The 27,044-nt window shown below is 52.5% G+C and overlaps 5 protein-coding genes across 10 annotated transcripts in view; 2 read left to right on the top strand and 3 right to left on the bottom strand.

The window, feature by feature from the left end:
• The window catches only part of TLN1 (talin 1), a 31,778-nt gene extending 29,195 nt beyond the window's left edge, over positions 1–2,583 (bottom strand). The window contains exon 1 of one of the 2 annotated variants that reach the window (XM_035016348.1): positions 2,334–2,583. The gene's annotated coding sequence lies outside the window, so the exon portion shown is untranslated. The remainder of the gene's footprint in view (positions 1–2,333) is intronic. The other variant, XM_035016349.1, reaches the window with a different exon arrangement.
• A 234-nt stretch (positions 2,584–2,817) lies between these two features.
• On the top strand, positions 2,818–7,659 carry CREB3 (cAMP responsive element binding protein 3). Of its 2 annotated transcripts, none has more exons than XM_035016344.1 (9): positions 2,818–3,064; positions 3,154–3,313; positions 3,390–3,457; positions 3,568–3,657; positions 5,357–5,463; positions 5,577–5,645; positions 6,725–6,809; positions 6,908–6,992; positions 7,070–7,659. In XM_035016344.1, the coding sequence occupies exons 1-9, from the start codon at positions 2,972–2,974 to the stop codon at positions 7,384–7,386; spliced, it is 1,074 nt and encodes a 357-aa protein (XP_034872235.1). In that variant the 5' UTR covers positions 2,818–2,971; the 3' UTR covers positions 7,387–7,659. The 2 variants fall into 2 exon arrangements, with proteins under 2 accessions (XP_034872235.1, XP_034872236.1); XM_035016345.1 differs by having other exon boundaries at positions 2,822–3,064; positions 3,169–3,313.
• On the bottom strand, positions 7,523–18,700 carry GBA2 (glucosylceramidase beta 2). Its single transcript, XM_035016338.1, has 17 exons — positions 18,077–18,700; positions 14,970–15,061; positions 14,332–14,447; positions 12,010–12,228; positions 11,481–11,720; positions 11,153–11,255; positions 10,838–10,991; positions 10,621–10,746; positions 10,247–10,419; positions 9,945–10,049; positions 9,640–9,747; positions 9,391–9,542; positions 9,171–9,277; positions 8,878–9,020; positions 8,684–8,799; positions 8,393–8,584; positions 7,523–8,111 (listed from the first exon to the last, which is right to left on the bottom strand). The coding sequence occupies exons 1-17, from the start codon at positions 18,409–18,411 to the stop codon at positions 7,842–7,844; spliced, it is 2,751 nt and encodes a 916-aa protein (XP_034872229.1). The 5' UTR covers positions 18,412–18,700; the 3' UTR covers positions 7,523–7,841.
• Positions 18,701–18,798: 98 nt separating this feature from the next.
• Positions 18,799–24,308, top strand: RGP1 (RGP1 homolog, RAB6A GEF complex partner 1). Of its 4 annotated transcripts, none has more exons than XM_035016343.1 (9): positions 18,799–18,854; positions 19,470–19,604; positions 19,990–20,126; positions 20,648–20,731; positions 20,836–20,985; positions 21,224–21,370; positions 21,572–21,699; positions 21,905–22,094; positions 22,568–24,308. In XM_035016343.1, exons 2-9 carry the CDS (start codon positions 19,489–19,491, stop codon positions 22,789–22,791), a joined length of 1,176 nt encoding a protein of 391 aa, XP_034872234.1. In that variant the 5' UTR covers positions 18,799–18,854; positions 19,470–19,488; the 3' UTR covers positions 22,792–24,308. The 4 variants fall into 4 exon arrangements, with proteins under 4 accessions (XP_034872234.1, XP_034872230.1, XP_034872232.1 ...); XM_035016339.1 differs by lacking the exon at positions 18,799–18,854 and adding an exon at positions 18,985–19,123; XM_035016341.1 differs by lacking the exon at positions 18,799–18,854 and adding an exon at positions 18,985–19,145.
• On the bottom strand, positions 23,014–24,042 carry MSMP (microseminoprotein, prostate associated). The gene is made up of 3 exons (XM_035016346.1): positions 23,913–24,042; positions 23,567–23,675; positions 23,014–23,194 (listed from the first exon to the last, which is right to left on the bottom strand). The coding sequence occupies exons 1-3, from the start codon at positions 24,040–24,042 to the stop codon at positions 23,014–23,016; spliced, it is 420 nt and encodes a 139-aa protein (XP_034872237.1).
• Positions 24,309–27,044: the final 2,736 nt, after the last annotated feature.

The raw sequence follows: 27,044 nt of genomic DNA, 5'->3' as shown, positions 1-27,044 counted from the left end.
CTGTCAACCTTCAGGGACCTGGGCCCAAAGTCAGACTGGAGTCCCACAGCTTCTGTCGTAGCCACTCAGTGGCTGGGGTGGCATGAGTTTACATAAGGAATTGGGAAGGGGAGAAGGAAAGATCAGGTCAAGCTGGGTATAGGAAGATGAGGCTCTGGGGCACAGCAGATGGAGATGTGGGTTGCACCAGGTAGGGGCAGAAGGGATGAGGTCAGTGACTGTATCAGACTAGAAATGGGGAAGACAAGGTGTAGAGAAAGGCTGGAGAAGATGGTGGTAGGAAAAATACATACATGATCAGTCACTGGATCAGGCTAGGGGAAGGGGAAAAACAATTATAAGTCAGGGAATGACAGAGTGAGGTCAGAGGTCAGATCAGGCTGCAGGAGGCTGAGAAGAGATGGGGCTGTGGTCAGTGGCTATATAAGGCTGGGATGGGGAGGAGGGGGAGAGTGGAGGGACACTGGCAGTCTACAAGCAGAGCTGGAGCTGGTGGCGGTGGGTGGGTACAGGGCACGACCAGTCACACTGGGTAGGGGATAGTGCTGTGGTCAGTGGCAGGGTCAGGCTGGGAGTGAAATGGGGGTGTGGTCAGTGGCCTGGCTGGGCGTGGGATCAGCAAGACCCAGTTTCCTCTTTGGGTCTCATTTCCTCTTTTCTGTTTGGGGAGTGGGGGAAGGGGATCTACAACTGGACCAAGAACTTAAGGAGGCTTAGCACCAGGGGCTGGCATGTAGCAGGGCCTGGGGGTACTTGACAGTTATGTTGGGCTGGGGGGAGCGGTATTCAGCAGATGACCAGGAAGTATGCAGGTGGGTGAGTGGGGGAAAGTGTGGGAGAGTGCTTTAAGATGATGGGAAAGCTCAGATTTGGGAGGGCAAAATATGGTAGGAGGTGCAGAATCGGGTAGGAAGGGAGGAAGAACTGCAGCTGGGAACCGTTGGTAAGATGAACAAGTATGGGAAAGTTACAGATGAGGGGAGAATTCTGTATGCGGGACTGTGCTTGCAGAAAGGGGGTATGCAGGGAGGGTGTGAACTGCAGGGCCAGGGAGGACTCAATAACTAGAGAATGAGGGAATTGGGAGGCAGTGGGGCTGAACTTTCAGACGATTCAGTCATCTCTTTCTCCCGTGGCAACAGTGTTTCCATGGTCAGCCTTCCCTTAATCATAGTCCCCTCTCCCTAAGTAATCCCCCACTTATGTCTAGGCCTTGTACATCTCCTGGGTCCCAGTCCCATTCCCTCCTCCTATGTTGTAAACAACCCCTGTCCCTCAACTGTGGTGACCACAGCAAGAGCACTGGATTTAGAGAGCAGAATAAAGAAGCTGGAATCCCAGAAATCTGCAATTGTAGCTGAAGCCCAGAACCCTACCTTAAATTAGTTTATCCTCTCTCTGGGCTAGAGAACCCCCGAAAGTACGGAGGAATGAGACCCCCCTCCCCCACAAAACGAATGCATGTATCTACTGCCAATCTCTTAAATTTTATCTATCCGAGGTCAACTGCCCTAATCTCAACCATAACCCCCGTAAAACTAACCCTAATTCCTGACATTAACCCTGACCCTTATTTGCTTCCTGTTTCCTAATATTGGCTTTAACATTCATCCCTTTCCTAATAGACACCCGTACCCAATCCCTGATCCCTAATATTGATCTAATTTTTACCCCTAGCACCAAATTCCCCGACCTTAACCCCAAATGTTGATCTCTAAGCCTAAAACTCCTTTGTCACTTGATTGCTGACCCATCCCTTCGCTATTTATCCCTGGTACCATGCTAATGTTCTCTAATCCCTAAAACTGGATTTCTAATTTAATTCCTGTGTTGACCCTTAACCCGGCCCTGAATCTTAACTTTGACTTAACGTTGGCCAGAAAACAAAATAATGACCTAATCCAAACTTTACCTATATAAAACGGACCTGACTCACACTAGTAACTCTAAATTTCCAACTCCGGTTTTATAACTCCTTAAGCTAACCTTAATTCCCAAATTCACCCGAGGCTTTCCTACCCACATACCCGCTATCAGCTAACCTCAAAGCCGGTCCCCGCCCTGCGCCTCAATGCCACCCCACTCCTCTCCCTCTTCAAAACTTATTCCAGACAGAGGACTGATCCCAGGAAGGGCCTGGCTCCCTTAAAACGGCCTACTTAACTCCGATCCCAAGCCGAGATACACTGGACGGTGACCTCTCCAACAGGACCCGAAATAGGAGACGCAGGAGAGTCAAGGGACCCCGCCCGCCTGCCCGCCAGCCCGCTTCCCGGGCCTGGCCTTGCGGCCCCACCCTGAAGCTCCGGCTCGGCCCGTCCGGCCCGGCCTACCTGCGCTGCCCGGCTCGTGCCCCGCCCGCCGGCCCGCTAACCCGCTCGTTCTCCCGGTGGCAATCGGGCTCCGGCCTCGCCCTCCCTTCGACACTCTCTCGGCCACTTCCGTCCCCGGAACGTCCCCCACCCGCGGGCGGCGCCCTGGGCCCGCGCTCTATGGTTGCGGGGACAGGAGGAAGCTGCTCTGGCCCCAGCTCTCGATGCTCGGGAGCGGGTCTTAGACTGGCGGCCCCTCCCCGGCCGGAAGCAAGGGTGCGGCACAATTCGGAGAAAACGCTCTAACTGCGCCCGAGTTCCCTTTTAGTTTCGAACCCTTCCCTTTTTCAGCCGGGGGCCAAGGCGGAGCCCGTCCCCCAGAATGCCCGCCCTCAGGGTGTGAGGAGGCAGCAGGGACGGCCCCTCTATTTGCATAGCTCCTGGGACGTGGCGCGCAGCTGCTGGGCCACTTCCGCGTCAGAGGGAACTCCAAGTCCCGGCATGCCTCGGGGGTAGGCGCGTCACGTCCGTGGTGTTGGAAGCTGCGGAGGAGCGAGTCTAGGGAGCTGGTGCGATTTGAGAGCGACTGGTTCGGGTTTGCGGATGGGTGGTGGGGTGAGCGTCTGTGTTTCTGCCCATCCTTCCCGTTGATATCCAGTATGGAACTGGCGTTGGACTTGGGTGACCAGGACCTGCTGGACTTTCTGCTAGAGGAAAGCGGAGATTTGGGGGCCGAGCAGCCCCTTTCCGAGGTGGGTGGGGGCTGTGAGTCGGGGAGGCGCGGGGTTGCGGGGACGGCATTCATGAGGCAGTGGGTAGTAATAGGTCAAGGCTTATTAAGTTGAACCCTGTGCAGACGCTGAGTGAATGGGAGGCAGAGGATTTCCTGAGTTCCCTGCTGAGTCCTCCAGCATCGTTGAACGGCCTTAGCTCCTCTGATTCCTGTCTTGTTCACCATGATCACACCTACTCTCTCTCACAACATGTCTCCATAGATCTAGGTGAGTGTGAAATAAGTGAGGTTTGGGCGGAAGACAGGACTCGTGGGCCTGGCTATTTATACTTTCCCTTTTGCAGATGGTGGGAACTATGGAAAAGAGGGGGCCCAGACGACTCCACTGCGTGTGGAGGAGCCAGCAGAGCAGGTACTTGATTTATGGCGGGATTATTCACACATTGCACAGGTGGGGGCGGATTCCCCATTCCTTTCTGACATCCCCTTGCAACTCTGCTGCCCACCTACTGGTAACCCTAGGAAATTGCTAGGCTGATACTGACAGATGAGGAGAAGAGGCTGTTGGAGAAGGAGGGGCTTACTCTGCATGGGACACTTCCTCTTACTAAGGTAAGACTCCCATTGATAGGAGTGAAAGCTGGAGGGGGTTTGTGAGTCCCAAGTATCCACTTCTGTTAATTTTATATCAGGAAGGACTGAGGTTAGAGAACTTAGCAAATTTGTTGCTAATGGGAAGCTGGAACATGTAGTTAATATGGTGGATGCAGAGGCAGATCCTGGTTTTGTGGGGCTTTTACAAATTTTTGGTGTTCTCTTTAAGAAAGAAGAATTCAGGGTGCCTGGGTGGCTCAGTTGGTTAAGCGACTGCTTTCGGCTCAGGTCATGATCCTGGAGTCCCTGGATCGAGTCCCGCGTCGGGCTCCCTGCTCGGCAGGGAGTCTGCTTTGTCCTCTCACCCTATCCCCTCTTATGTGTTCTCTCTCTCTCAAATAAATAAATAAAATCTTTAATAAAAAAAAAAAAAGAAAGAAGAATTCAAAATCATCAGTGCAACATTGGTATAGGGACTTGGAAAGGACTGTGCAAGCAAAGGGCCCTGATGCTTAGATTTCACTAAGGGCCTCATCATAATCCACCTATAGTTGAATGGTAGAATTAAGTTTTAGAATTCATCAAGGCTGGACTAATAGCAAGAATAATTGTAAAATCCCAAGTTTTAAAATTTTAAGTTTGAAGCAATGAGTGGCAGCTTTACAAACATGGTATTGTACTATTGTGAAATCAACAGTACAGAAAAGTTGAGAGAATTTTAAGATTTCTTTTTTCTTGAGAGAGCGAGAATGAGAAAGAGAGAGAGAACACATGAGAGGGGGAAGGGTCAGAGGGAGAAGCAGACTCCCTGCTGAGCAGGGAGCCCGATGTGGGACTCAATCCCGGGACTCCAGGATCATGACCTGAGCTGAAGGTGGTTGCTTAACCGACTGAGCCACCCAGGCGCCCTGAGAGAATTTTAATTTCTTAAAACTACAAGATGAGTTAGCAGTTTGAGATGACTAAGGAAGTGAGTGGGGTTTGAAGGCTGTATCAATGGAGGTGTTGCCTCTAGATGGGCAGTGACCATCTTATTCTCCTTTATACTGGCCAGAGCACATTTTAGTGTCTAGTTTTAAACCCAGATCTTTGACAGATATTAAGAGGATGCAGTCCATCCCGAGGAGAGAAGATAAAGTGAGGAGTTAAAATTTTTGCCCAGATTATTTAACTCTGAAAAAATGTTAAGTGCCTTAAAATAGTTAAAGACTGTTCATTCTATATGACCTCAGAGATAGGTACTAGGTAAGTCCAGTTGATAGAAATCATATGTTGGCTCAGGATAAGGAAGATTTTTTTGAAAAGATTTATTTTAATAGATTGAGCTTGTGCGCACAAGCAGGGCAGGGTGGGGGGCAGAGGGAGAGGGAGAAGGAATAAGAATCTCAAGCAGACTCCCCACTGAGCACCATCCCACGACCCTGAGATCATGACCTGAGCTGAAATCAAGAGTCAGACTCCCAACCAACTGAGGTACCCAGGCAAGGGTTGTTTTCTTCTTTTTTTTTTTTTTTTAATTAATAAAACTGTTAAAAATGGTCTGGCTTGTGAGGATGTTAACCCCTGGCCTTCAGAGGCATTCAGAGAGAAGCCAAGTGCCTTTTGGTCTGGGAAGCTGTAGAAGGGATTCCTGCATTGAGAAGATTGAACTTAGTTGCCTTCCAACTCTTTGGTCCAGTGTTCCTCTGATGAAGATCTCTTTTCTGTCTTCTCTTAGATGGAGGAACAAGTTCTGACACGAGTGCGGAGGAAAATTAGAAACAAAAAGTCTGCTCAGGAGAGCCGCAGGAAGAAGAAGGTGTATTTGGGAGGTTTAGAGAGCAGGTACACAAGGGAGAGGGATGGGCGGGGGGGAGGGGCGCAGAGATAGTTGGAAGTGTTGGGTTTTGAAGGGGGGATACAGGCCATATCCCCATATCCTATTATTATTCCCCCAGGGTCTTGAAATACACAGCCCAGAATCTGGAGCTACAGAACAAAGTACAGCTCCTGGAGGAACAGAATTTGTAAGTAACTCTCTAACATCAGTCCCTCCTCCCTCCTGTTTTATGCTGTCTCATTCTTTCCCCTGCTCCACACTGGGCAGCTCCTACATGCAAGGTCTGGTGCTTGGCCTTTAGTGGATCTGATTTCAAGAAGCTTACAGTAGTGGGGAACAAATTCACAAGTAATTAAGTAAGTTAAATATTCAGAAAGAGTGAGGAGGGAGTAAGAAAGACCCCATGGAACCCTCCTACACTATTGGTGGGAATGCAAGCTGGTGTAGCCACTCTGGGAAGACAGTATGGAGGTTCCTCAAAAAGTTGAAAACAGAGCTACCCTATGACCCAGGAATTGCCCTACTGGGTAGTTACCCCAAAGACACAAATGTAGTAATCTGAAGGGGCATGAATCACAGACCTGTACCCCTGAAACAAATGAAACAATACATTATATGTTAATTAAAAAAAAAAAGGGGGCGCCTGGGTGGCTCAGTCGTTGAGCGCCTGCCTTCGGCTCAGGTCATGATCCCAGAGTTCTGGGATCGAGCCCCGCATCAGGCTCCCCGCTCGGCGGGAGGCCTGCCTCTCCCCCCTCCACTCCCCGTGCCTGTGCTCCTCTCTCACTGTGTCTCTGTCAAATAAATAAATAAAATCTTTAAAAAGAAGAAGAAAAAAAAAAGACCCCATGGGGCTGATGACGTTTGATAGTAGATAGGATTCTGGGTGGGGGTCGGGATAGGGAGCACTCTAGGCAGAAAGAACATGGCATAGTGCAGTCTGGCTGGAACCTTAACATAGGTGAGTTGAGTCAGAGAGAGAACATCGAATGCCCGGTGAAGATTATGTGCATAGCTGATCACGCAGTGTAGAACCACTGAAGGTATTTGCAAAGGAGTTTAAATCAGGTCAGGACAGAAAGGTGTTTGTTTTAATGAGGAACTTCAGGCATTTTGTCCACAGAGAGGAAGAATCCATTTAAAAATAGGACAAAAAGCAAGAGATAATTCAGTGCACAGATGGAGGGGTGGCCTTAACAGGAAGGTTTCATTATATCTCAGGGTGGCCAGGCCAGGGGCTGCTCACTGTCCCCCTTCTTCTTCCAGGTCCCTTCTGGACCAGCTGAGGAGACTCCAGGCCATGGTGATTCAGGTATCAGACAAAACGAGCAGCACCAGCACCTGCGTCTTGGTGAGGATGGTGATGGAAGGAGAGATCCTTTTCTCAGGTGGCAGGGACAGGGCTGCAACCTAGAGCCCTTCTTCATTTTCTTTTTCCCCGTTCTCCAGGTCCTACTTTTCTCCTTCTGTCTGCTCATCGTACCTGCTATGTACTCCTCTGACACAAGGGGGAGCCTGCCAGCTGAGCACGGAGGTGAGAGGCTTGAGAATACCATTAAGGAAGGGCTAGGGGGGAAGCCTGGCCAGTCCTTGAGGAGTCTGTTTCCTTAGTGTTGTCCCGCCAGCTTCGTGCCCTCCCCAGTGAGGACCCTCACCAGCTGGAGCTGCCTGCCCTGCAGTCAGAGGTACCAAAGGACAGTTCAGACCAAGAGATCCAGGCTCCTGGCAACTCTTGCTGCCTGCTCTACCACATGCCTCAGGCTCCTGGTGCTGAGCCTCCCCTGAAGTTGCCACTTCCTGTCCCTTCCTCAAAGTCCCCCTGCCCAGGTCCGGCCCTTCCCCTGCATGCAAATTTCACAAGAGATGGGGAATGGTTCCCTACTCACAGCCCCACATCTGTTATCTTACAGGGCAGATATTCAGGCTAGATTGGGTGGGGGGGGGCGCTAAGCCAGAGTCTGCGGTTCCTAGTCTGTGTCCAAATGAAAGGAATGGGAGAGGGCTAGCCTGAGCTCATGCGTCCTGTGTCAGGAAGCCTGAGAGTTCAAACACACCACACTTAACTGGCTTTTTGGGTCTTTTATTTGTACCCACATAAATCTGTCACCCCATGAATGGGCCTGGGGGAATCAACCGACCTCGTTAAACATTTCATGCAGTGAGGGGATTGGGTGAGGAGAGAAATAAATAAGTGATTCTGATGCTTGGATCACCTTCAACCCCTCTTTACTGGCACGACTGGGTGGGGAGAAGGGAAGGGGCATGATTGTCTCGGTGGCTCAGGGTTGCAGGAGACTGGGGCGGGGGGGAGCAGTGGAGAGGAAGAGGAAAGGCCAGGCTGGAGGCTGGGCTGCTAGAGCCTCCCTCCCACAGTTCAGAGGGCTCACTTTGGGTCTGCTGTGGCCTCCTTTGGTCTAGGGTTAGGTCCTGTGCTTAGTCCTGCGCCCTGTTTGGCTACTGGCTTGGGGGCCTTTCTGTGCTGCTGCTGCAGGGCCAGCTGCATGGCCCAGATGCTCAGCGGCCTCATGTAGGCCAGCGAGCGGAACACCCGCTGCTGGCAGTATGCTTCAGGGGTCTGGAAGGCCAGGCCCAGACGCTCCCACACGGTTCGGTAGCAGCCTTCAGCTGTCTGGAAGCCTTCCCAAGTCAGGCCCTGGAGGAAGAGATGTCAGGCACATTACTTGGCAGTGCCTGAATAGCTACTTCAGCTGGACAGATAGAGACAGTAGGGCCTCTGCCCTCAGGGAGTTCCCAGCCTGTGGTAGAAATAAGCTTGACCCATAGACCGAACCCGAAGGCAGGAAATGGAAGGCATGCCTGGGAAAAGGGAGGGGCTTTCCAGATGGGTAGGGCCCTACAGAGGTTCGATGGCTGAGGAAGTTTGCCAGCCCAGGGTACAGATGGTGGAGGAGAGATGGAAAGGGAGTGCATTACCTCCTGGATCATGGTGGCTGCCAACCCGTAGACTACACCCACCCAGACTTCATCAGACTGGACACTGGATCTGTCAGGGACACCATGAGGCTGCATCCCATTCACAGCCCCCATGGCTCCTCCTGCAAAGGCCCGGACATTGAACTCGAAGATAGTCTGGAGAGCACAGACCACGTGGGGGGTAGGAAATACCTAGACGGGCAAAGGCAGAATCACGGTTTCCTAAACGTGCTTCCCACCTCCAGGGGAAACCCACCTTTCTCTCTGGCTCCTCCTCCTCGTCTTTCTCACCTCAGTGTCTCCTTCTCCTAGACCACTGGCCCTCAGGAACCACTGGCCAGCGCACTGGTCAGACATGATGCTACAGGACTGAGGCTGAGGGCTGCAGTCATAGTTGTAATAGCGGCCTGGCGTAGAGGAAGACAAAATAAGGTTCCTTGTGGCCCCACAGCTGCCTTAAGACTCCTTAGGATCCTTCAACTCACCATTCCACAGCAGTCGCTCATAGGCTTCTTGGCCCCGTCTAAGGATGGAAGAAAACTTATCCTGGACGTCCTGTGCCCCACACAGACCCGCCATCTGGACCATCACAGCCACGGCTGCCAGCCACAGTCCTCCACAGTAAGCACTGATCAGGGACACGGGTGTGGGGGTCAGACTGGCAGCTCCAGCCACTCCCATACAACATCACAAGCAATGACTCATTCTTCCTGGAGCCCACAATTCCTTGGTGCCCAGTTCCCCACCTCAGGCACCCTGGAAATCCCTACTCCCCTACCTGGGGCCTGTGGTGATCCATCCATCATAGGTCTGGTCTGCATAGCCTCCATTCTCAATGAGTCCATCTTGGTCCTTGTCAAACTTCATTTCAGACTCCATCACAGCCTAGAGAGGAACCAAGACACTGAAGACCTAGGTAGATGCTAAAGAAAGACAACACCAACCCCAAACACCAGTCGTGCCCTTGGCACAGTGGCCACTGCACATGCATGTCTTACCAGGCACACAGGCCACATGTCTCTCAGGAAGCCCTGGTCCCCCGTCAGGTAATAGTCTCGATAAACCTGCAGCACAAACTTCAGGTTTAAGTCCTTCCAGTCCGCGGTATCGTGGACCACATATGCATTGACTCGGAGCCATGGCTCGTCATCTGTGGGAGGGGAGGAAACCTGACTGATTTGCATTGGTGGGTAGAGGGTGCAAAAGTTGAGGGAGGGAAGTGAACCCTGGGGTGGAGGTACTTTTACCTGGGTCCCCAATATCATGGGGGATGACGTTCCTCCTTTTCACAGGTGCCATTACCCCACTCATCAGGTACTGTCGCCGTGTCAGGTCCTCCCTGAGTGTGGCCAGAGCTGGGGGAGCAGACACACAAGTGGGGGGGCAGGGAATGGGCAGACTTGAGGTGGGGCTCAGAACTGTGTTTACGACCCTGGAGGGGAGCCAGTAAGCAGGACGAGTGGAGAGGAGGGTGGAGACAATCTGAGGGGCCACAAAGATTCAGGGCCGGGGTGGGGGGAGATGGCAGAAGGGGCACAAAAGGGACCCTCACCCATGTCATACTGCAGGCTGAGCTCGAGTTTGGGCCAGAGCATGACGAGGGCAAAGGAAGCGTAAAAGTGGACGTCATATGTGTTGTACATGCGATATTCCTGGCCTGGGGGAAGGAGGGAGACACACTTGCCAGAATTCCTGCTTCCCCTGGAATTGGGGATGGGGTACTGGCCTACCCCACACCTGCCGCTTACCCCCTCATCCCAACCAATCCCCCGGGGTAGGCAAAACCCACTGTCCTGCCTTGTGGTAGGGCACTAACTGGCCTCGTGGATACTATGGCCCACCAGCTGCCCGTACCTTCCAGGTAGCCAAATCGACCATATTCCTGGAGGATGGGGCGGAGCTGACACATGCTCCCCACCAGCTCCTCTGGTAGGGAGTCCTCGGGAACTTCCAGCCATACTGTGCCTCCATCAGCCAGGAAGTATAATTCATTGAAGAGCGCAGATTTGTACCAGGCAGGCAAGGATCTGGGGAGTCAGGAGGAAGGAACGGTCTGATGAGTGTGGATCTCCCAGGAAGGGAAGGATTCTGGAGTTCTGCAGAGCAGGGGGCACCAAATGAATCCCAGCCCAACTCTGCTGACTGTGGTTGAGTGGAGACTGAACCAAGGAGTCCCAACTGGAGTGTGAGTGCCCAGGAGAAAGGCAAGAGATCAGCCCCATTGGCACCTGTCGTCCAATATTGGGCTCTGCCAAGCTGAGATCTTCTCTTCCCAGTCCACATACCGGCACAGGGCATAGTGGCTAAGGGCAGGCGCTGCATTACCATCGCGGCCAAAGAACCTCGTGTACCGCCTGGGATGGAAAGAAAGGGGAGGAATGAGAACTCGGGTTCCAGGTCAGAGCTCCAGCACCTTGGATCCCTGTACTCTCTTGGTCCCTTCACCTGTAGTAGACCTGGCCCTTAGCTCCAAACATGATTCTGGGCATATCCCAAGCCAGTGAGAACTCCAGGCGGCACTGGCCTCGAGGTGGCAGCTTGCCTGTAACACACACAGCCCCAGCGATGCCTACTCCTTTCTGCGAGGGGGTGCTTCGGCCTGAGAGAAGCACAAGAGAAATCGGCATAGGCACCCCCTTCAGCCCCAGGGGTCCCTAATATGGGAAAATAAGGCCTGTTCGTTACCAGTGCTCTCACCCCTCCTCCCAAGACGAGAACAACCTCTCTTCCCACCACCTCCCTATCAAATCCCCCCATCACCAGCAGGGGAGTCCAGCTGTCCATCTTGAAGTAGATCTTGCCACACCTGCTGCCCAGTGCTGTCAGGGTCAAAGGCTGTGATGTGGGTTACCGTGGTAGCCGCCTGTTAAGGGGCCAAAGACTCTTTGAGGGGAGGCTCCACAAGTAGGCTGGCTTTGGACTACTCTCCAGTGCCCATTATAATTCCCACCAGAGGCTTAAGGGCTGTAGTGAGGATGGAACTCAGGAATTGAGGAAAGGAAGAGCCCGTGGTGGGATGCAGTGCACTTGGGGGCCAGGCTGAGGGGAGGCGTTCGGGGGCTAAGGTCTAGGGGAGGCTCTAATGTACCGTGAGTCGTGCGGCCACAGCCATCGTGTAGGGATTCGGAAGGGTTGGATGATGCAGCAGCAGCCCCTGTGCGGTCTCCCCATCACGCTCCAGACAGAAGGGCTCATTCCACAATCCCCCTGGGGCATCATCTCCAACCCCCAGTCCATTCCGCATGGAGAACATGATGGACACATCCAGCGCTTCGTCCCCTTCATTTTCCACATCCCATACAAAGACTCCTACAGGCAGGCTGCTGTCCTGGGAGCAAAAGATCAGACTCAGATGGTCCCAGTGTAGCCCCTCCTGGCCCCACTCCTCCAAACCGAGGACCTGGCTCAAATACTATCCCCTGCCCCCAGTATACTCTCTTTAGTTTCCACTTGCATCTCCCCATATTCCCAGGCAGGGGGTCTTACCACTGAGCGGAGGTCCTGGAAAACCAGCATGTCATGTTCCAGTTCTCTCTCTTTCAAGGATTGTGGAATTTACAGCAGAGACAGATCTCAGGGAGGGGAGGGCAATGGAGCAAACACAGTGGGAGCCTCACCTGGTAGTCATGGGGCAAGATGGGTGTGATCTGGCGACAGGTGAGGGTAACATTCTGGCCAGGAAGCTGATAGACAGTCCAGGCTCGGGGATAGAGGGCGTGGTAGAATGCAAAGTACCCACACAGGCCCCAGTTCCAGCTGCGCAGGACACTTGGGCGCTCCACGGACAGGACTTGCTGGTACACGGTCTTCCCCTCCCGACGCAAGCACACTGTGAACTACACCAAGAAGGCAGATAGGCTGGGATGGGGTAACCACAGCCACCTCAAACTCGTCTCCCCTCCCCTTTCCGAGCCTACAGGGGTTATCACTGCACCACAGCCTCGCTCATCCGCCAGGCCCCTCTCCCACACTGTGAGTCACCACCAGGTCCTACCTCCTCCTCCTCTCTCCCCCGTTTCCTCTCCTTTCTTACTGTGGTGGTCTTTATGCCCTCACCATTTCTTCCTTTATGCTCTGCCTCTTCCCATCTGTTATCAGTGATCTTCTTACAGACAAATCAAGATGTGCTAGTCTGTGTTTATGTTTCAGTGACTCCCCATGGCCCTCAGGCTAAAGTCTAAACTCTTCTACCTGGCTTTCAAGGCCCTTCTTGATCTGGCCTCTCCCTGCCCATCAGACTGATTACCTGTTCAAGCACTTACATTCTGATCATGTCAAATACTCACTGTTCCTTGAACACACTACATTTCCTCCTCCATGCCTTTGCTCCTGCTCATTCTCCATCTGATGAAATTGCTCATCCTTCAAAGCCTAGGTCAAATGCCATCTCTTCTCCTCAAGCAGTGAGTCATTGTCCTGTATGTCCCCCTACCTCTGTAGTCTAGCATAATGTTTTTGTTTACATTCTGACTCCCTGATTGCTCTATGGGTTCATTGAGGGCAGGGCCCTCTCCAGTTCACTGAGCCCCCCCCCCCCCACCTCCACTACAACTCCACCACCAGAAACAGGCACAGTTGGCATGTATAGGGAGAGAATGGGCAAAGTATCCATTTTTTCTCAGTTTACTATCTATCCCTCTCATTTTGGTTCTTATGTGGTCTCACAGTCTCCATTTTCTCAAAGTCCTATTTGCCTAATAAAAATTTAAGCTTCTGGAGAATAGGGGATATGAGGGGTTAATATCTCTTCCCTTGCTTCAAAGTATGCCTGATATTTTTATGTATGTATACAATAATTTTTAATATTGCTGGAATGGTAGAGAATGGTTAAGACCACATCGAGAGCTGGTTCTGAATCCCAACGTGCTTCCATTTGCCAACGACAAGACCTTGGGGGTGTTTACTAAATCTCTTTGGATCTTAGTTTCCTCATCTATAAAGGGGGCATAATGTACTTACCTTGCAGGACTGTCTTTAAATATTAAATATCATACAAAATGCATAGCACAATCTCTAGCACACGTTAAGCATGCAATAATTACTTTAACTCTAGAGTCATGATTCTGGCAGGCACATCCCCTCAGGATACCTAATGGATGAGCCAGAGAGGAAGCTTGGGGCACTGGGCAGGGCTGGTAAACCTGAACTAGGAAGGGCATTGTCATTAATTGGACTCAAGGTCTGCTAGTCATTTTTTTCTTTGAAGATGAGCTGAAAGCTGGAGGCATCCCTCAGACAGGAAATGGGAACATGGTGGACAGCTCTACCTGTGAGGTCACTAGAGAGATATGACGAAAGGTAGACCATATGACTCTGGCAATTGAAGGCCCAGATGTGATGAAGGAACAGAGGGAAAAGAAGTGAAGCTTCAGAAAAAGGAAAAAGGCCAGAGAACTATGCCTGGGAGAGGAGGGGCTTCCCAGGCTCTTAGCCAAGGAGACCTCCAGAGGAGTGATCAGCAGAGGAGCTGACCTCTAGCTGAAGGCTGGCCAATCAGGGTGAACAGTGGGTGTTCTATACATCTTTTTTCTCCATGCATTTATAGACTTGTGGTTTGTTTTCCCTTCTGGTCTGAAAGAACTACATGTTCTTTCAACTAGGTTAAGTGATCTGGGAATTCCCTGCACCCTCTGTGCAGGTACTGGCTGAGCTAGTGGAGCTGGGGCAGTATGAAGGATGTTAAGAGGCATTTACTAGAGAATTGGAGGGCACAGAGGTGCTGGGTCTGTTTACGCTTTTCAGAAATGTGTAGCCTTGGAGTATCTCATTCCTAGTACATCCTAGCACAAGGCTGGGCACAAGGAAAGCATCCTAAGATACTTATTGGAGTGAACCAGGTGCACATGTGCACATCAAACATCCACATCCTACACGGGCCAAGAGGTTCTTCCTGACCTGGGATATTGTTCTGGACCTCTCTTCCACCTGCTGGTTCTTACTTGGTCAGCGATGACTGTTCGGTGCTTGTACATTCCAGGATCAAGCTGCCAGCGACAGAACTGGCCTCTCCAGCCTCGGGTGATAGTGCCTCCCCCGATGCCGCCCAGAGGACAACCTAGAGCGAGATCAGGATAGTCAGTGAAGCTCGGCGAGAGGAAACGAAGCCCATTTCTTACTTCTAGACCATAGAGATGAGTCCCTTTAAAAACCACGGAAATATCAAATCAATACATTGTACACTTTATTTTTTCTTTTTAAAGTTTTGTGTTTTTTTTTTTTTTTAATTTGACAGAGAGACAGCAAGAGAGGGAACACTAGCAGGGGGCGTGGGAGAGGGAGAAGCAGGCTCCCCGCCAAGCAGGGAGCCCGATGCGGGGCTCGATCCCAGGACTCTGGGATCATGACCTGAGCTGAAGGCAGACGCTTAACCAACTGAGCCACCCAGGCATCCCTACATTGTACACTTTAAACTAACATGATGTTTTATGTCAACTATAGCTCAATAAGGTTGGGGAAAGAAAACCCCAGGGGATAGGGCAGTGCAACGTGCTTAAGCTGGAAGCCTCTTTGCCTAGCTCTGCAGTAGACCCGGAGGCTGGGCCCTCTCTGTGCAGAGCAGAGCTGGGGTGAGGCTCACCATAGATCTGTCTCAGGGGCACACAATTGATGAGGTCAATGAAAGGTGTCTTCTTCTCCACCTGGGTCTTCCGGTACCACCACTGCAGGTACCTGAGGAGCAAGAGGCAGTGTGAGTGGAAGGGGCAGGGGGTGGTACCTCCTGGGCTGCCTCTCTCCAGATACCCAGTTGTAACTTCCCATCAAATGGGTCTGCAGAGGACCCATTCCCTTCACTTCCAAATCTCTCCTCCTCTCTATTTCTCAACACTTCTATTTCTCTTCCCAGTCACCCCAGCTCACAGCATGGGACTGTCTTTGTTTCCTCTCTCAGGAGCTTTCTGACCTTGCCTCACCTCTGACTCTATTATCACTGCTTGAGTTAGCTTAGGAGGTTTTGTTTGAGGTGCTGAAAGGGCCAGTTTTGGTTTCCCGACTATACCCCCCTCCCCCAATAGGCACAGTCTGCTGGGATAAATTTCTTCTTTCCAAATGATTATTTTTTCTTCCTGATTGTGAAAGGTGAAAATCTGTAGAATATACCAGATGGAAGGGAAAAAAATCCCACCCATAGACAACCAGTATTTACTTTTTGGGGCATATCCTTTTACATCTTTTTTAAAAGTTCATCTAAACTGTAAGCTTTCTGAGTCTGCTCTCTCATAATATCCTAGTAAAACCTAAAAAAATCCCTACATTTTCCTGGTCTTGTCACAGCTCTGTGTCCAACAGACAGATGATTCTGTTTGGGATTCAAGGCTCTGACACATCTGTTTCAGCCTAACTTCTAATCTTAAGTCCTACAAATCCCCACTAAGCAACCCTTGCCCCACCAGACTCTCCCAATTCCACTATCCTCCCTACCCAGCTATTTTATACCCATTGTTCAAGCATGCCACTTGTAACCATGTAATTGGGGTAAGTAACTCCTCTGACCCTCAGTTTCCTCATTTGCAAAATGGGGTACCTCCTGTCCTCCCTACTTCATGGAATGGTTGAGAGAGGAAAGCCATCAAGTGGAATATGTGTGTCAGGTATGGTTGTTACCTGTACATACACTATCTGAACGCCCAATCAGACACTTGTTATTTCTAAGTGTTCCTCATGTGAGTCTGACATACTTTTAAATTCCTTGGGGAAAGGGTTATTGACAAAGACTAGTTGATTACCCACAGCTTCAAGCACAGGCAGGGCACGTGGTCTACAGTTGATAAACACTTGCTGAATTTACCAATGATTGTACAAGCAGTGGGGCACTAGACAGATGAACACAAAGAGAAGCAAGGGGAGGAGAAATGAGAATAGGAAAGGTACATTCTGGGAGTAGGGGGAGGAGGAGGGAGGGCAAAGGATGAGAGGATGGTAAGGCACAAGGTCTTCTCTGCCATTTTAGAGTAAACTGGACTTTGAAACTAGAGGCCAGAAAGAATTGGGGAAGGGAGGGTGGGTGCAGCGGGGATTAGGGCAGTGAGGGAGAAATGCAAGATATGGAGATAGGCAGAACAAAGGAGCATCTCGAATAGAACAAGCACTCAATAAATACTTATTGAATGAATGGACTCTAGCTGGAAGGGAAAGCAATCAAAATTGAGATCTTCCCACAATGAGGCCAAGAGAATGTTGGCTTGCTGCAACTCCTGATTAGAGTACCCCAGTCTGGCTTCCTCTTAGGGTTCACCTCTCATTCCCTTAACTTAGCAGCTGGCCATTCGTGATCTATTTGGCCTTCTCCATAATGTCAGCCCAAATTTAAGGATTATCATTCAGAATTGTTCCTTGTCTCACCCCTGCTTTCTCCTCAATGCAGGACTGCATCCTGTTCCAAAAGCCTTGTGTCGGTGATCTCCACCCTATCCTGGCATGTGGAGCCAAGGTCCAGGGGGGCTGAGCACAGCTTCAGGCCTCTGACACAGCTCATACTTAGGGACCGAAGGGCTAGGATGCCCACTTGTTCTTGATCTCAGGGTCCCTATCACATGCACCCCAGTGTGCTTCTCTCAGCACTCTAGCCCTCGATCTTATTTTGACCCCGAAGCTTTTGGGTCAAAGTTAGGCAGAGTCAGTTTCTGCAGTAGCCTGTAGGGATGATTGTTCTCTGGTACAGGCCACCCACAGGACCTAGCAAAGGAGCCAGATACCCACGCAGTGCCAGACCCTTCCCACTGCTGAGAGCTGGGGTTAGGTAAATGGGCTACCCAACCCAGCCCTACAGCACTGACTGAGAGGGAAGGATCCCCTAGTTTAGAGGCTGTTAGGGCCGGGTTTTCCAACCTTTATGCTTCCATCCCCAGCTGTGTTTACAGTGTGGGTTGACTCAGGATGACCTCAGGGTGATGCTTTCTGTCTTCATATCCACCTGTTCCTGTTAATAGGTCTTGGCTCCTCATCACTAGCTTTTGAACTCAGAGGGGATCTGTAGGGATCTAAAGGAGTTCTACAGCTCAGGGTAAGTGCTTGGGGTGTCTGTAACCCTTGAGGGAAAGCACATTTGTGCAGGCTCTGGAAGGCTGTTATTACTGAGAGCTCTGGGGACACTTATGGCAGTGCCTCTCTGGCCAGAGGTCTTCTTTGCTTTTTATATCAGGGATTGTCTATCCCAGAAGAGAGTGAACAGCACCTCTCACACCCTCTCCTTGGGGTGAGAGCAGGCAGGCTGTCATCCACTCCCTGGAGCTAAAGCTTGAAGAAAGAAACGTAATGTGGTATGCCTAAATGAGGCAAGGAGAGTACCCCAGCTGCTCAGGGGAATCAGGGTTGAGAACTTCCTTCCCCCTCCTGAATATAACAACATTGTGTCAGTAAGCAGCCGCCACCAGACTATCCTTTCCCACCTTGCCACAAAGTATAGCAAATGCCAAAGGGCGGTCTTGGGAAAGAGGGAGTATGTGAGAGGGAGCTTAAATGGGAAAGGCTGACTACAGGCCCAGATGTTCCTGTTCTTTCCTACTAGGAAGTAAGTTACTGGGAGGAAGGGGGTTGCAGAGATGTGATCCGGTCTCACCCCGCAAAACCACAGGCTTAGAATATGTTGGGGGTGGGGGGCCAGTTGACTGGGACAAAGCATCCACCTGCTTTCTCACCTGGAACAAAGTGAAACCTAAGGTACTCTAGGCAATGGGATCTACTCACCGCAAGCCCATGCCCAGATGCTTTATCAGGTTGCTTAGGGAGACGTTGTTGGCATTAAAGGGTTTCCTCTTCTCTGCAAATTCATGAGCCAGGCAGATGCGCCAGCCAAAGGGAGGCACCTGGTAGCCCTTAGCTTTACCTTCATAAGATGCCATCAGTTGCCCAGAATCCTCCGGATTGCTGTAGCCTGGCTCACTTTGGGGTCGATTGTCCTCAGAGCTCTCGAAGTCTGTAACCTGCCCAGCCTCAGTGCCTCCAGCATTTTCAGGGCAATAAATCTGTGGCTCCCCTTTGGCACACCTAGTCTGCTCCGAGGCTGGGACTCCAGTTCCCATGTTTCCTGGATCCTGGGTCCCCACGACCTCGATGGTCCCGGGTCCCAAGTCTTTTGGTACAAAATACCTCGCCAGCCAAGTCGAGATGCGGGCGGCTGTGGTGGTTAGGTGTCGTCTCGGAGGGCCGGGCGCTGGGGAAAGCCGCGGTGAGCTAGCGTCTCTGGGGAGCCTGGAAGCTGTTGCTGCAGCGGCGTCGGCGGCGACAGCAATGAAGCCGCTTCGGACTCCCCCTCGGTCGTCTCTCTGGGTCCTGGGAGGGAAGGGTCGGGCCTCGTCGTCATTGGGCCGCGGTGATTAGTTTGCCCGGCCAAAGAGCTACCGAGTCCGCGGAAAGGGGAGGAGCCCCGGGGGCCAGCCCGCAAGGAACCGCCCCCGGGACCGTCCTAGGAGCTCGCGGCTGCCTCAGCCCGGTCCAAGGGCCGTGGCGCCAGGCCCCTCCCTGGGTAAGGCGCCGGGTCCCGCCGGTTGGTGTCTGGGACAGCCCCTGCGCCCAGGTGCCAGCCCGTGGGAAGTTGACCCCAGGCGGCGGGACGACCAGAGCCTCTTCCGGTCCGGCCAGGCGGGCGTTTCCGGCCGGAAGGCGCTCGGTCGGGAAGGGGCCTGAAGGGAAGTCCCGCCTCTGCCGCGGACGCCGCCACGTACTTGGCCGGGTCCGCAGGGGCGGGCAGGTGAGGGCCTCGGTGTGCCGAGACCCCGTTTTCGACCGTGCGAGGTGCCCGGGGTTGGGGCACGAGGTGACGGGGGGCTGTGGCCTTGGGCTGGGACCTGGAATCTGGCGGGAGGGGGGCGGAGGCCGGTTTGGAGGTTCCGGGAGGGGGGGTAAGGGGACTAAGTGGGCGTTAAGAGGGGCGGGGGACTGGGAGCCCGAGCGACGACCTCCCCCTACTGAGTCAGCTGCCACCCGTACTTCCTATCCACCTCCCGCACCCCAAATCCAGGAGCTTCCCTCAGACACCGTGGTGGTGAGCGCCCGTCTCCTCTGTCCTCGCCCCCAGGCTCGCCGCAGACGCCCCTCCCTGCCATGGTACTGACCTCTGACCAGACCTGTTTCCTTCTAGATTTGATTCCGGAGCTGCCATGATTGAAGTGGTAGCAGAGCTGAGCCGAGGTCCTGTGTTTCTGGCGGGGGAGGCGCTGGAGTGTGTAGTGACGGTCACCAACCCCCTGCCCCCCACGGCCACTTCTGCATCCAGGTGGGGATGGAGCTACTGAAGAAGGTGGTTCTTTTGGGAGGAAGTCTGGTATCTGTAGTGCTAAGCCAGAGCTCAGGTTGTCCTGTAGCTGCGCCACCACCTTCTTGCTCATTGTGTTCTCATTGTAGGAAAGAAAGGGCTGTTTAACAAAAGATGTGGTTGACAGAACCCTCTACCCTCCCTTCCTCCCTCCTCCCCCATTCCCACTTTTACCCATAGTATACTTCTCTTTGTTTAATGGATTCTCTTTGGGATTCTAGATTCCCTGATTCCTAGGACAGCCACCTCACCGTGTTGGTCTCCTCAGGGGGGGGTTAGGGAGCTTGGGAGAGCATTTATGAGGTCAGCAACTCCCCTCTGATGCCTTCTTTTCCTCCTCCCATAGTGAGGCTCTGGCCTGGGCCAGTGCCCAAATCCACTGCCAGTTCCATGCAAGTGAGAGTCGAGTAGCACTACCTCCCCCTGACTCCAGTCAGCCAGACGTCCAGCCGGAGAGCCAGACTGTCTTTCTACCGCACCGAGGTTAGAGAAGGGCATTTGCCTTTAGAAGGGGGAGTCATTGTCACCTGAGAGTAAATTTGTAAAATTGTTCTAGTGGGTCCTTCCTGTCTTTGTCATATTGGAGATGAGGGGGAATGTAATTGTTACTTTGGGGGTTTAAGACTGGTCCTATCTTAAAACAAGAAAAGGGGGGTGGCTTAGTTTGGGCTGCCCTTTGTTGGCAGTGCTTACTGCCCCTACTTGCTGTGCTAGCTTCATCCGGTACTGGACAGTGGGGTCATTAAATTGCAGTCTTTTGGGTGGCTGCAGCCTAGGTGGCTCAGATGGTTAAGCGTCTGCCTTTGGCTCAGGTCGTGATCCCAGGGTCCTGGGATCAAGGCCCACATTGGGCTCCTGGCTCAGCAGAGAGCCTGCTTCTCCCTCTCCCTCTGCCTCTCCCGCCTGCTCATGCTGTCTCTCTCTGTATTTCTGTGTCCCAAATGAATAAATAAAATCTTTAAAAGAAAATAAAAATAAATTGCAGTCTTTTTAATCTCTTTTAGGTGAGAGAGGTCAGTGTATCCTTTCCACTCCACCAAAAATCCTTTTCTGTGATCTGAGGCTAGATCCCGGAGAGTCCAAATCATGTGAGTGACTGCCTCCTCCCCACCCCTGGATTGCCTTCTAAGGCTCCTGGAGGGAGGACTTCTCTGGCTGCCTCTGGCTGCCCTGACTACTACTTCCCAACCAGACTCCTACAGTGAAGTGCTGCCCATAGAGGGACCACCCTCCTTTCGGGGTCAGTCAGTCAAGTATGTCTACAAACTGACCATTGGCTGCCAGCGTGTCAACTCACCCATCACTTTACTCAGGGTTCCTCTGAGGGTTCTTGTGCTGACAGGTAAGTAAGGATTTCTGGAAATGATCTGTAGAGGGCTTGTGAGGGGGGCTGGAGGGAGGCTTCCTGGTCTTAGTAAAGGTGCGAAGGGGTTGGAGAGGGAGGGTTCTAGACAATAGGTTAAGATGGGTACCTGGGGCATGGCTCCCATTACCTTCAGCTTTCACAGGTTGGAGTCTAAAACCCTAACCTCTACTGTCTATTCCCTCCTAGCACTGCTTTCCACTTACTCTCTCTGTAGGCCTTCAAGATGTCCGGTTTCCCCAGGATGAGGCTGTAGCCCCATCTAGTCCATTCTTGGAGGAGGATGAAGGTGGGAAGAAGGATTCATGGCTAGCTGAGCTGGCTGGGGAGCGCCTCATGGCTGCCACATCCTGCCGCAGCCTCCGTGAGAATCCTTTCACAATTGCCACCCCCCCACCCCACCCCCACCCCATAGTATTACAGATTTTCCTAATTGCCACGTACTTCTGAGGATTCACTTACATATCCCACATTATAAAGAAAAGCCCCACCTTGGGCCTCTGGTTCCCAGCCCAAGGTACTCCCCAGTGTGGACTCCAGGCTTATAGTGTCCCATTCTCCCCAGATCTATACAATATCAGTGATGGCCGAGGAAAAGTTGGGACATTTGGCATCTTCAAATCTGTATACAGACTCGGCGAGGATGTGGTGGGGACCTTAAACTTAGGGGAAGGAACTGTAGCTTGTTTGCAGGTGAGAAGGAAAGGGGCTTTTGGGATGCTGGGCTTGGAGGGCTAGGGAGGAAGAAGGGCCTGCATAGAGGGGTGGTATATAGAAGTGAATAGTGTGGTCACCCAGGGTCCTTTTGGTAAAACAGCTTGAGGTTGGGCTCAAGCCTCTCATCTAAAGTCTGCACTTCTCAGTGCCTGCTACCACCTACTTCTCTTCTTGCTCCCAGTTTTCAGTAAGCTTACAGACTGAGGAGCGTGTACAGCCCGAGTACCAGAGGCGCCGCAGGACGGGGGGTGTCCCCTCTGTGTCTCATGTGACTCATGCCCGGCACCAGGAGTCCTGCCTGCATACAACCAGAACCAGCTTCTCTCTCCCCATCCCTCTCAGCTCCACCCCAGGCTTCTGCACAGCCGTTGGTGAGATCCTGACCCTTATTGGAGGGGGGAAGAGAGTAAAATGCCGTATTTCCATAGAGTGTAATGGGTCCTGATTCCTAACAAACTCCTGGCCAGCCTCTGACCCTTAACACCCAGCCTCTGACCCTTAACACTTTCTCAGACCTTCAACCTGTGTCCTAGATGCACCAACACTTAAACTCTTAAGAGCTTTGCAGGTATCCTTCCTTCCCCTACCCACTGAGACCCTATGATACACTGATCTCTGATTCCGCAGCATGTTTACTTCAAGCTACCAAGTCCACGCTATGGTTATCAGATGCTTGACCTTGCTATCCTGATTGTCACATTTCTAGTTAACAGATTTCTAGCCCTGTGACTTTTCCCTCTTTTCCTGAATACCGCTTTTTTTCCTCATTCACTAACCACATCCTGCATTGGTTTTTACTCCTGGCTTCTAATGCCTCTGCCTTTTATCTTTTTCTTTTCCACAGTGTCCCTGAAGTGGCGATTGCATTTTGAATTTGTAACATCGCGAGAACCAGGTTTAGTGCTTCTACCTCCCTTGGAACAGCCTGAGCCTGTCACCTGGACTGGGCCTGAGCAAGTGCCTGTAGACACCTTCAGCTGGGACCTCCCCATCAAGGTGCTGCCCACAAGCCCTACCCTGGCCTCATATGCAGCCCCAGGCCCCAGCACCAGCACCATAACCATCTGAAACTGGCTCACCGTGACACTTTCTTCAGGATACTAAGAACTCAGCACCTGGACTCTAGTAGGGCCCATTTTCCCCACATGGGGTCCAATGGCACGGACAATGAGAGGCAGGCTTTCAGCTGTAGCATTAATTTATTTATTCAGAATAAATTGGCAGCTGCTAGTGGTTTCCCTGGAAGTGGCAGCAGCAGTGGGCAGTCAGCAGAAGGGTGATCAGTTGAGTTTAGCTGGAGTGGGGAGCAGGAGCCCCAGGAGCAGGGGTGTTAGCTGAGCCCCATTCTGGGTCGGGCCCTCCCCCTTTGCAGGGCAGCCGAGGGTCAGATTTTTGCACCAGGGAGAATTGGCAGGTTCCTGCCTCCTGACGTACCTCACAGCCCGCGGGGAAGTCGATGGGATGCTGGGACCTGGGGAACCAAAGGATGGGAAAGGAGTCAGCACAGTGAAGGGCCATCTTTATCCCTGCCCCACACTTGCTCTCTGCCAGCATTCCTCCCATATCTTTAGTGCCCTCTTGGTCCCCTAACTAAGCTCTCGCCTACCATATATGGATTTTTTCATTTCATAGCAGAAATATTTTCTCTCCGGACCCACCCCTACATCCCCTCACTTTGTAGCCTGCAGCCTTATCTCTCAAACTCTTGTTGGTACCTTCAGGTTCGGCCAGCCTCATACCTCTGTTCTGTTCATTCTCACATCACAGCAATATGGTTACACCCTGGCCAGCCCTCAGTAACTTATGTCAGAGCCATTCTCTATGGCCATCTTCGGTCACTCACGTGTCACAGCAGCCCACACCGACGGGATGCAGACAGGTACAATGGAAACAGTCCTTGCGGAGCCAAGATTCACCCAGGGTAAAATACTTCCCTTCATAGTGGCAGGGGGCTAGGGAAGAATAGGAAATATTAGGGTGTTTGGGAGTGGTGGTGGCAGACAGGATTGCTTGTGGTCTGGAGTGGGAGAAAGTAAGTGCATATCACCCCCATTTTTAGTCTCTCCTGTTTCCGAGCTGGGGGGAGTCTGGGTATTCCGATAGAGGATCATCTCTAAGCCCCCCCAGATCATCTCTAAACCCCAGCTCCCTCTGTCCCTGTCCTTTCCTAATGCCTCCCCCAGCTTTACCTTGAGCTTGGAAGTAGCACTTGCTGTGGACTCCTGGCTGCTGGAGGAGCAGAGAGATCACCAAGCAGATGATCCCCCAACTTCCCAGGACCCCCTTCGCCTGTCCAGTCCAGCGCATCCTTAGGGTCATTCCTGTGCACAGCCCTCGCGATCCCTTCTTGGTCTCTGTTCAGGCTACTCTGGCTTGTCTCTGGCTTTTCTTTGTTTTTCTCCTTGGGTCTTAGTTTCTCTCTTTCTCCCCTGGGCTCGTGTCTCACACCATCTCCGTGCCCTCTGCTCTCGCAGGCTTGGGGATGTTTATAAAGTGAGGACCCTGGCCCCCTGCTGAGTAGAGCTGGAAAAGCTGTAAGTCTGTTTCCTGAGGTGAGGGCATGAAAACAAGAGGTCTAGCTTTAACAAGCTGTGAGAGCTGATTCATGCCCCGGCACAGCTGGGGAGGGAGGTGGCCATGGAAGGGGCACTGGATTGGGCACTTCCCCAGCAAGGAGGTGGGAGGGGTGAGGGCCCCCAGGTGGTCCCTACATCTCTTCCCTGACCTGGAGAGAAGGAAGCATTCCCCCCCCAACACACACACTCCAGGGGTGTGTGTGCTGGGATCCTTGCCTGGACCGGAGGGAGGCATTTCCTGGGGATGGCTAATCCTGTGCCCCAGCCAAACCAAGGAGCTGCAGTAGGGTGCGACAGCCAGAGGCTCCAGGAGAGCGAACAGGCTCCTGGAGTGCAGAATGTTTCTCAGACCCTAGGACAGAGTCTCCCGGAAGTATCCTAGAGACATGGCTGCCCCACAGAGATGGGGAGGTAGGTGTCTCTTTTCCACAGGCATACTGAGGATGCATTGTTCCATACCTCCAAACATACAGCAGATATAAGATCTTCCCATATCTGGGGATGGTTCTTTCAAAGAGGAACATCTTTAAATGCCCTGATGGTGTGAGTCAGTGCAGTTTCACAGAGGTACCCCTCTTTCCTATTGTACATTATGGAATGAGAATTGAGGAATCCTCTGACATCCTCTTTTGGGTTTCCTGCAGGTTCTAGAGACCCCCAAGGTGGGTGATTAAGAGCATAGGTTATAGAGTCAGACTAGTTGAATTCAGATCCTGATTCTACTTGAGACTGTGTGACTTTGGGCAAGCCACTTCACCTCTCTGTTTCCTTATCTTTACATTGGGATAGTAATATTAACTCATAGGATTGTTAAGAGGCTTTCAATGAGGTAATGCATGTAATGCTGTTAGTAGTGTCCCTGGCACATGGCCCTCAGAAAATATTAGCTCCTGTGATTGGTGCTAGAGCTCAGAGACAGAATAGGTATGTTCATTGTTTGAATCACTTCGAACAGCTCTGCATTGCTGAGGGCTTTTGTTGGGGGCTGCTATCTCCTACCACAGACTTCCGCCCTTTTCACATTTATGTTCCATGTTGTCCTTACCACCTCCAGTTTGAGAAACAGTGTTGCTGGTAAACCCACTTTTCCTAGGTCAGTACCCTCACTTTTGCCCTGGGAAGAGGTGTCATTTTCTCATCCTTCCAGCTAACTTTGGGACTCCTGCTTTTCACATTAGGATTCTGATCCATTGTGTCCCATCCCCACTCATGTGAACTCTCAAGTTCTTTTTTTCTGACCACTCCAAAATGCTGGCCATCTCTTTGCTACTAATGGCTCCTTTCCTTCAGTTTGCCACACTCCAAAGACCCTATCCTAGCTGTTCCCCTCCTATGCAGAGGGCCGATCACTCTGACATTCTGTTTTTCCTTCTAAGTCTCCAGTCCCTTTTACTTCAAGACTCCCATTCCGTCACCCAGTGGATCAGCTACAACTACTTCTGGCTGAGCTTTTTAGAGGGCTACCCTGCCTCAGCTCTTGACCATTCAGAAACAACTTCATCCATCCACCTCAGACTCCCTATCTGTTCTCTTCCCAGTAGAGAGCTTAAGTGGATGGAGATGCCGACTGTACCACATGGTCACCCTAGTCAGGTCTGATACCCTTTCTGTTTCAGAGGAGTACCAAGAGAAAAAAGGAAACTCATGGTTGAAGCAGGGTGCCCTGATACAGGCTTGTGTGTGGGATACATGGCTGGAGGAGGTGGAGGAGAAGGCCTTTCTAGCACAAGGGCCCAGACCTCTTGTCAGTGGTCAGTAGCTCTGCTGCTACCTTTCTGGGGAAGGGGGTCCTGCTGACACCCTGAAAGTCTGGACCAGTCTTTTGCTCCTGCAACCTGGAGCCAACCCAGTAGGGGGCAGACACGACTGGGAAGCTGGGAAGCTTGAAGTTGATGCTGATGCTGGAAGGCAAAGGGGGCCCAGTGGGAATTGGTTTGTGTGAGATAATGGGGACCGAAGTGAGAGCCGCGTGTAATGAAGATAAGGTAGGCATATGGGCAGGAGTAGGGGGCTTCTGGAAAGAAAGGCTGGGGCTGAGCCAGGATCCCTCTCTCCGAAGTTGTGGGGCGGTGGGTGTCGGGAAGGTGTTGGTTGAACCCACTTGCATTCCTGCTGGTGTGTGTGCTCCAGCGTGCGTCTCCAGCCGTTCGGGGTCGGAGTCCACGCTTGTGGTTGCTGTGTGTGTGTGCTTGTGTGTTGGGGATGTCAGTAGTTAGGGCCCAATTCTGTGATTCTTGGGGCAGCGGTCGTTGGGGATGCCAGTGGGGGGGGGCGCGGCCGGGAGGGGGCGGTTGGCGCTCACTGCCCGCGCGCGCGCGCGGACAGAAAAAACATCCGCCGGAGGCCCAGCCGGGCGGCGCTCCAGCGGCGCCGGGCAGGTGCGCGTGGTGAGGAAGTGAGCGCATTCCGGCCCCCCCGGCCGCCGGCCCTCCGGTGAGTCACCGCCGACCCCCGCTGCCCGCCACCGGATGGAGGGACCGGCCGCGGCGGGGAGATTTGGGTGGCCGGAGCCCCCGAGGGTGGCTGGGCCGGGGTAGCCCGGCGAGGGAGTTAAGGGGGAGGGGCCCTGCGGGGTCCAGGTCCTGCTTCTACCCCAGGCGCGAACCCCCTAGTAGACACCGAATACAGTCTGTGACTGGAGGCAGGCGGGGAATGTCCCTTGGGAGAATTTTGGGGTGGGAGGGCAGGGAGAAGGCCCCAGAGAGCTGGCCTAGGGGAGGGAAAGGGGCCCCGGGGCAAAACGGC

The sequence above is a fragment of the Mirounga leonina genome, unplaced genomic scaffold (genome assembly GCF_011800145.1).
Source record: "Mirounga leonina isolate KUSES-001 unplaced genomic scaffold, KU_Mleo_1.0 Mir_170, whole genome shotgun sequence".
Taxonomy (NCBI): Eukaryota; Metazoa; Chordata; class Mammalia; order Carnivora; family Phocidae; genus Mirounga; species Mirounga leonina.
This window is presented reverse-complemented; position numbering and strand designations above follow the sequence as displayed.

Coding starts and splice junctions, on each gene's coding strand:
- CREB3 (XM_035016344.1), top strand. CDS start 2,972: ATGGAACTGGCGTTGGACTTGGGTGACCAGGACCTGCTGGACTTTCTG. Junction 3,458..3,567: donor TGGAGGAGCCAGCAGAGCAG/GTACTTGATTTA, acceptor TGGTAACCCTAG/GAAATTGCTAGGCTGATACT. Junction 5,646..6,724: donor CTCCTGGAGGAACAGAATTT/GTAAGTAACTCT, acceptor TTCTTCTTCCAG/GTCCCTTCTGGACCAGCTGA.
- GBA2 (XM_035016338.1), bottom strand. CDS start 18,411: ATGGGAACTGGAGTCCCAGCCTCGGAGCAGACTAGGTGTGCCAAAGGG. Junction 15,062..18,076: donor CATCTGGGCATGGGCTTGCG/GTGAGTAGATCC, acceptor CTTGCTCCTCAG/GTACCTGCAGTGGTGGTACC. Junction 10,420..10,620: donor AGCCCAATATTGGACGACAG/GTGCCAATGGGG, acceptor CTGACTCCCCAG/ATCCTTGCCTGCCTGGTACA.
- RGP1 (XM_035016343.1), top strand. CDS start 19,489: ATGATTGAAGTGGTAGCAGAGCTGAGCCGAGGTCCTGTGTTTCTGGCG. Junction 20,127..20,647: donor TGTCTTTCTACCGCACCGAG/GTTAGAGAAGGG, acceptor AATCTCTTTTAG/GTGAGAGAGGTCAGTGTATC. Junction 21,371..21,571: donor CACATCCTGCCGCAGCCTCC/GTGAGAATCCTT, acceptor CATTCTCCCCAG/ATCTATACAATATCAGTGAT.
- MSMP (XM_035016346.1), bottom strand. CDS start 24,042: ATGACCCTAAGGATGCGCTGGACTGGACAGGCGAAGGGGGTCCTGGGA. Junction 23,676..23,912: donor GTGCTACTTCCAAGCTCAAG/GTAAAGCTGGGG, acceptor ATTCTTCCCTAG/CCCCCTGCCACTATGAAGGG. Junction 23,195..23,566: donor GGTGTGGGCTGCTGTGACAC/GTGAGTGACCGA, acceptor TTGGTTCCCCAG/GTCCCAGCATCCCATCGACT.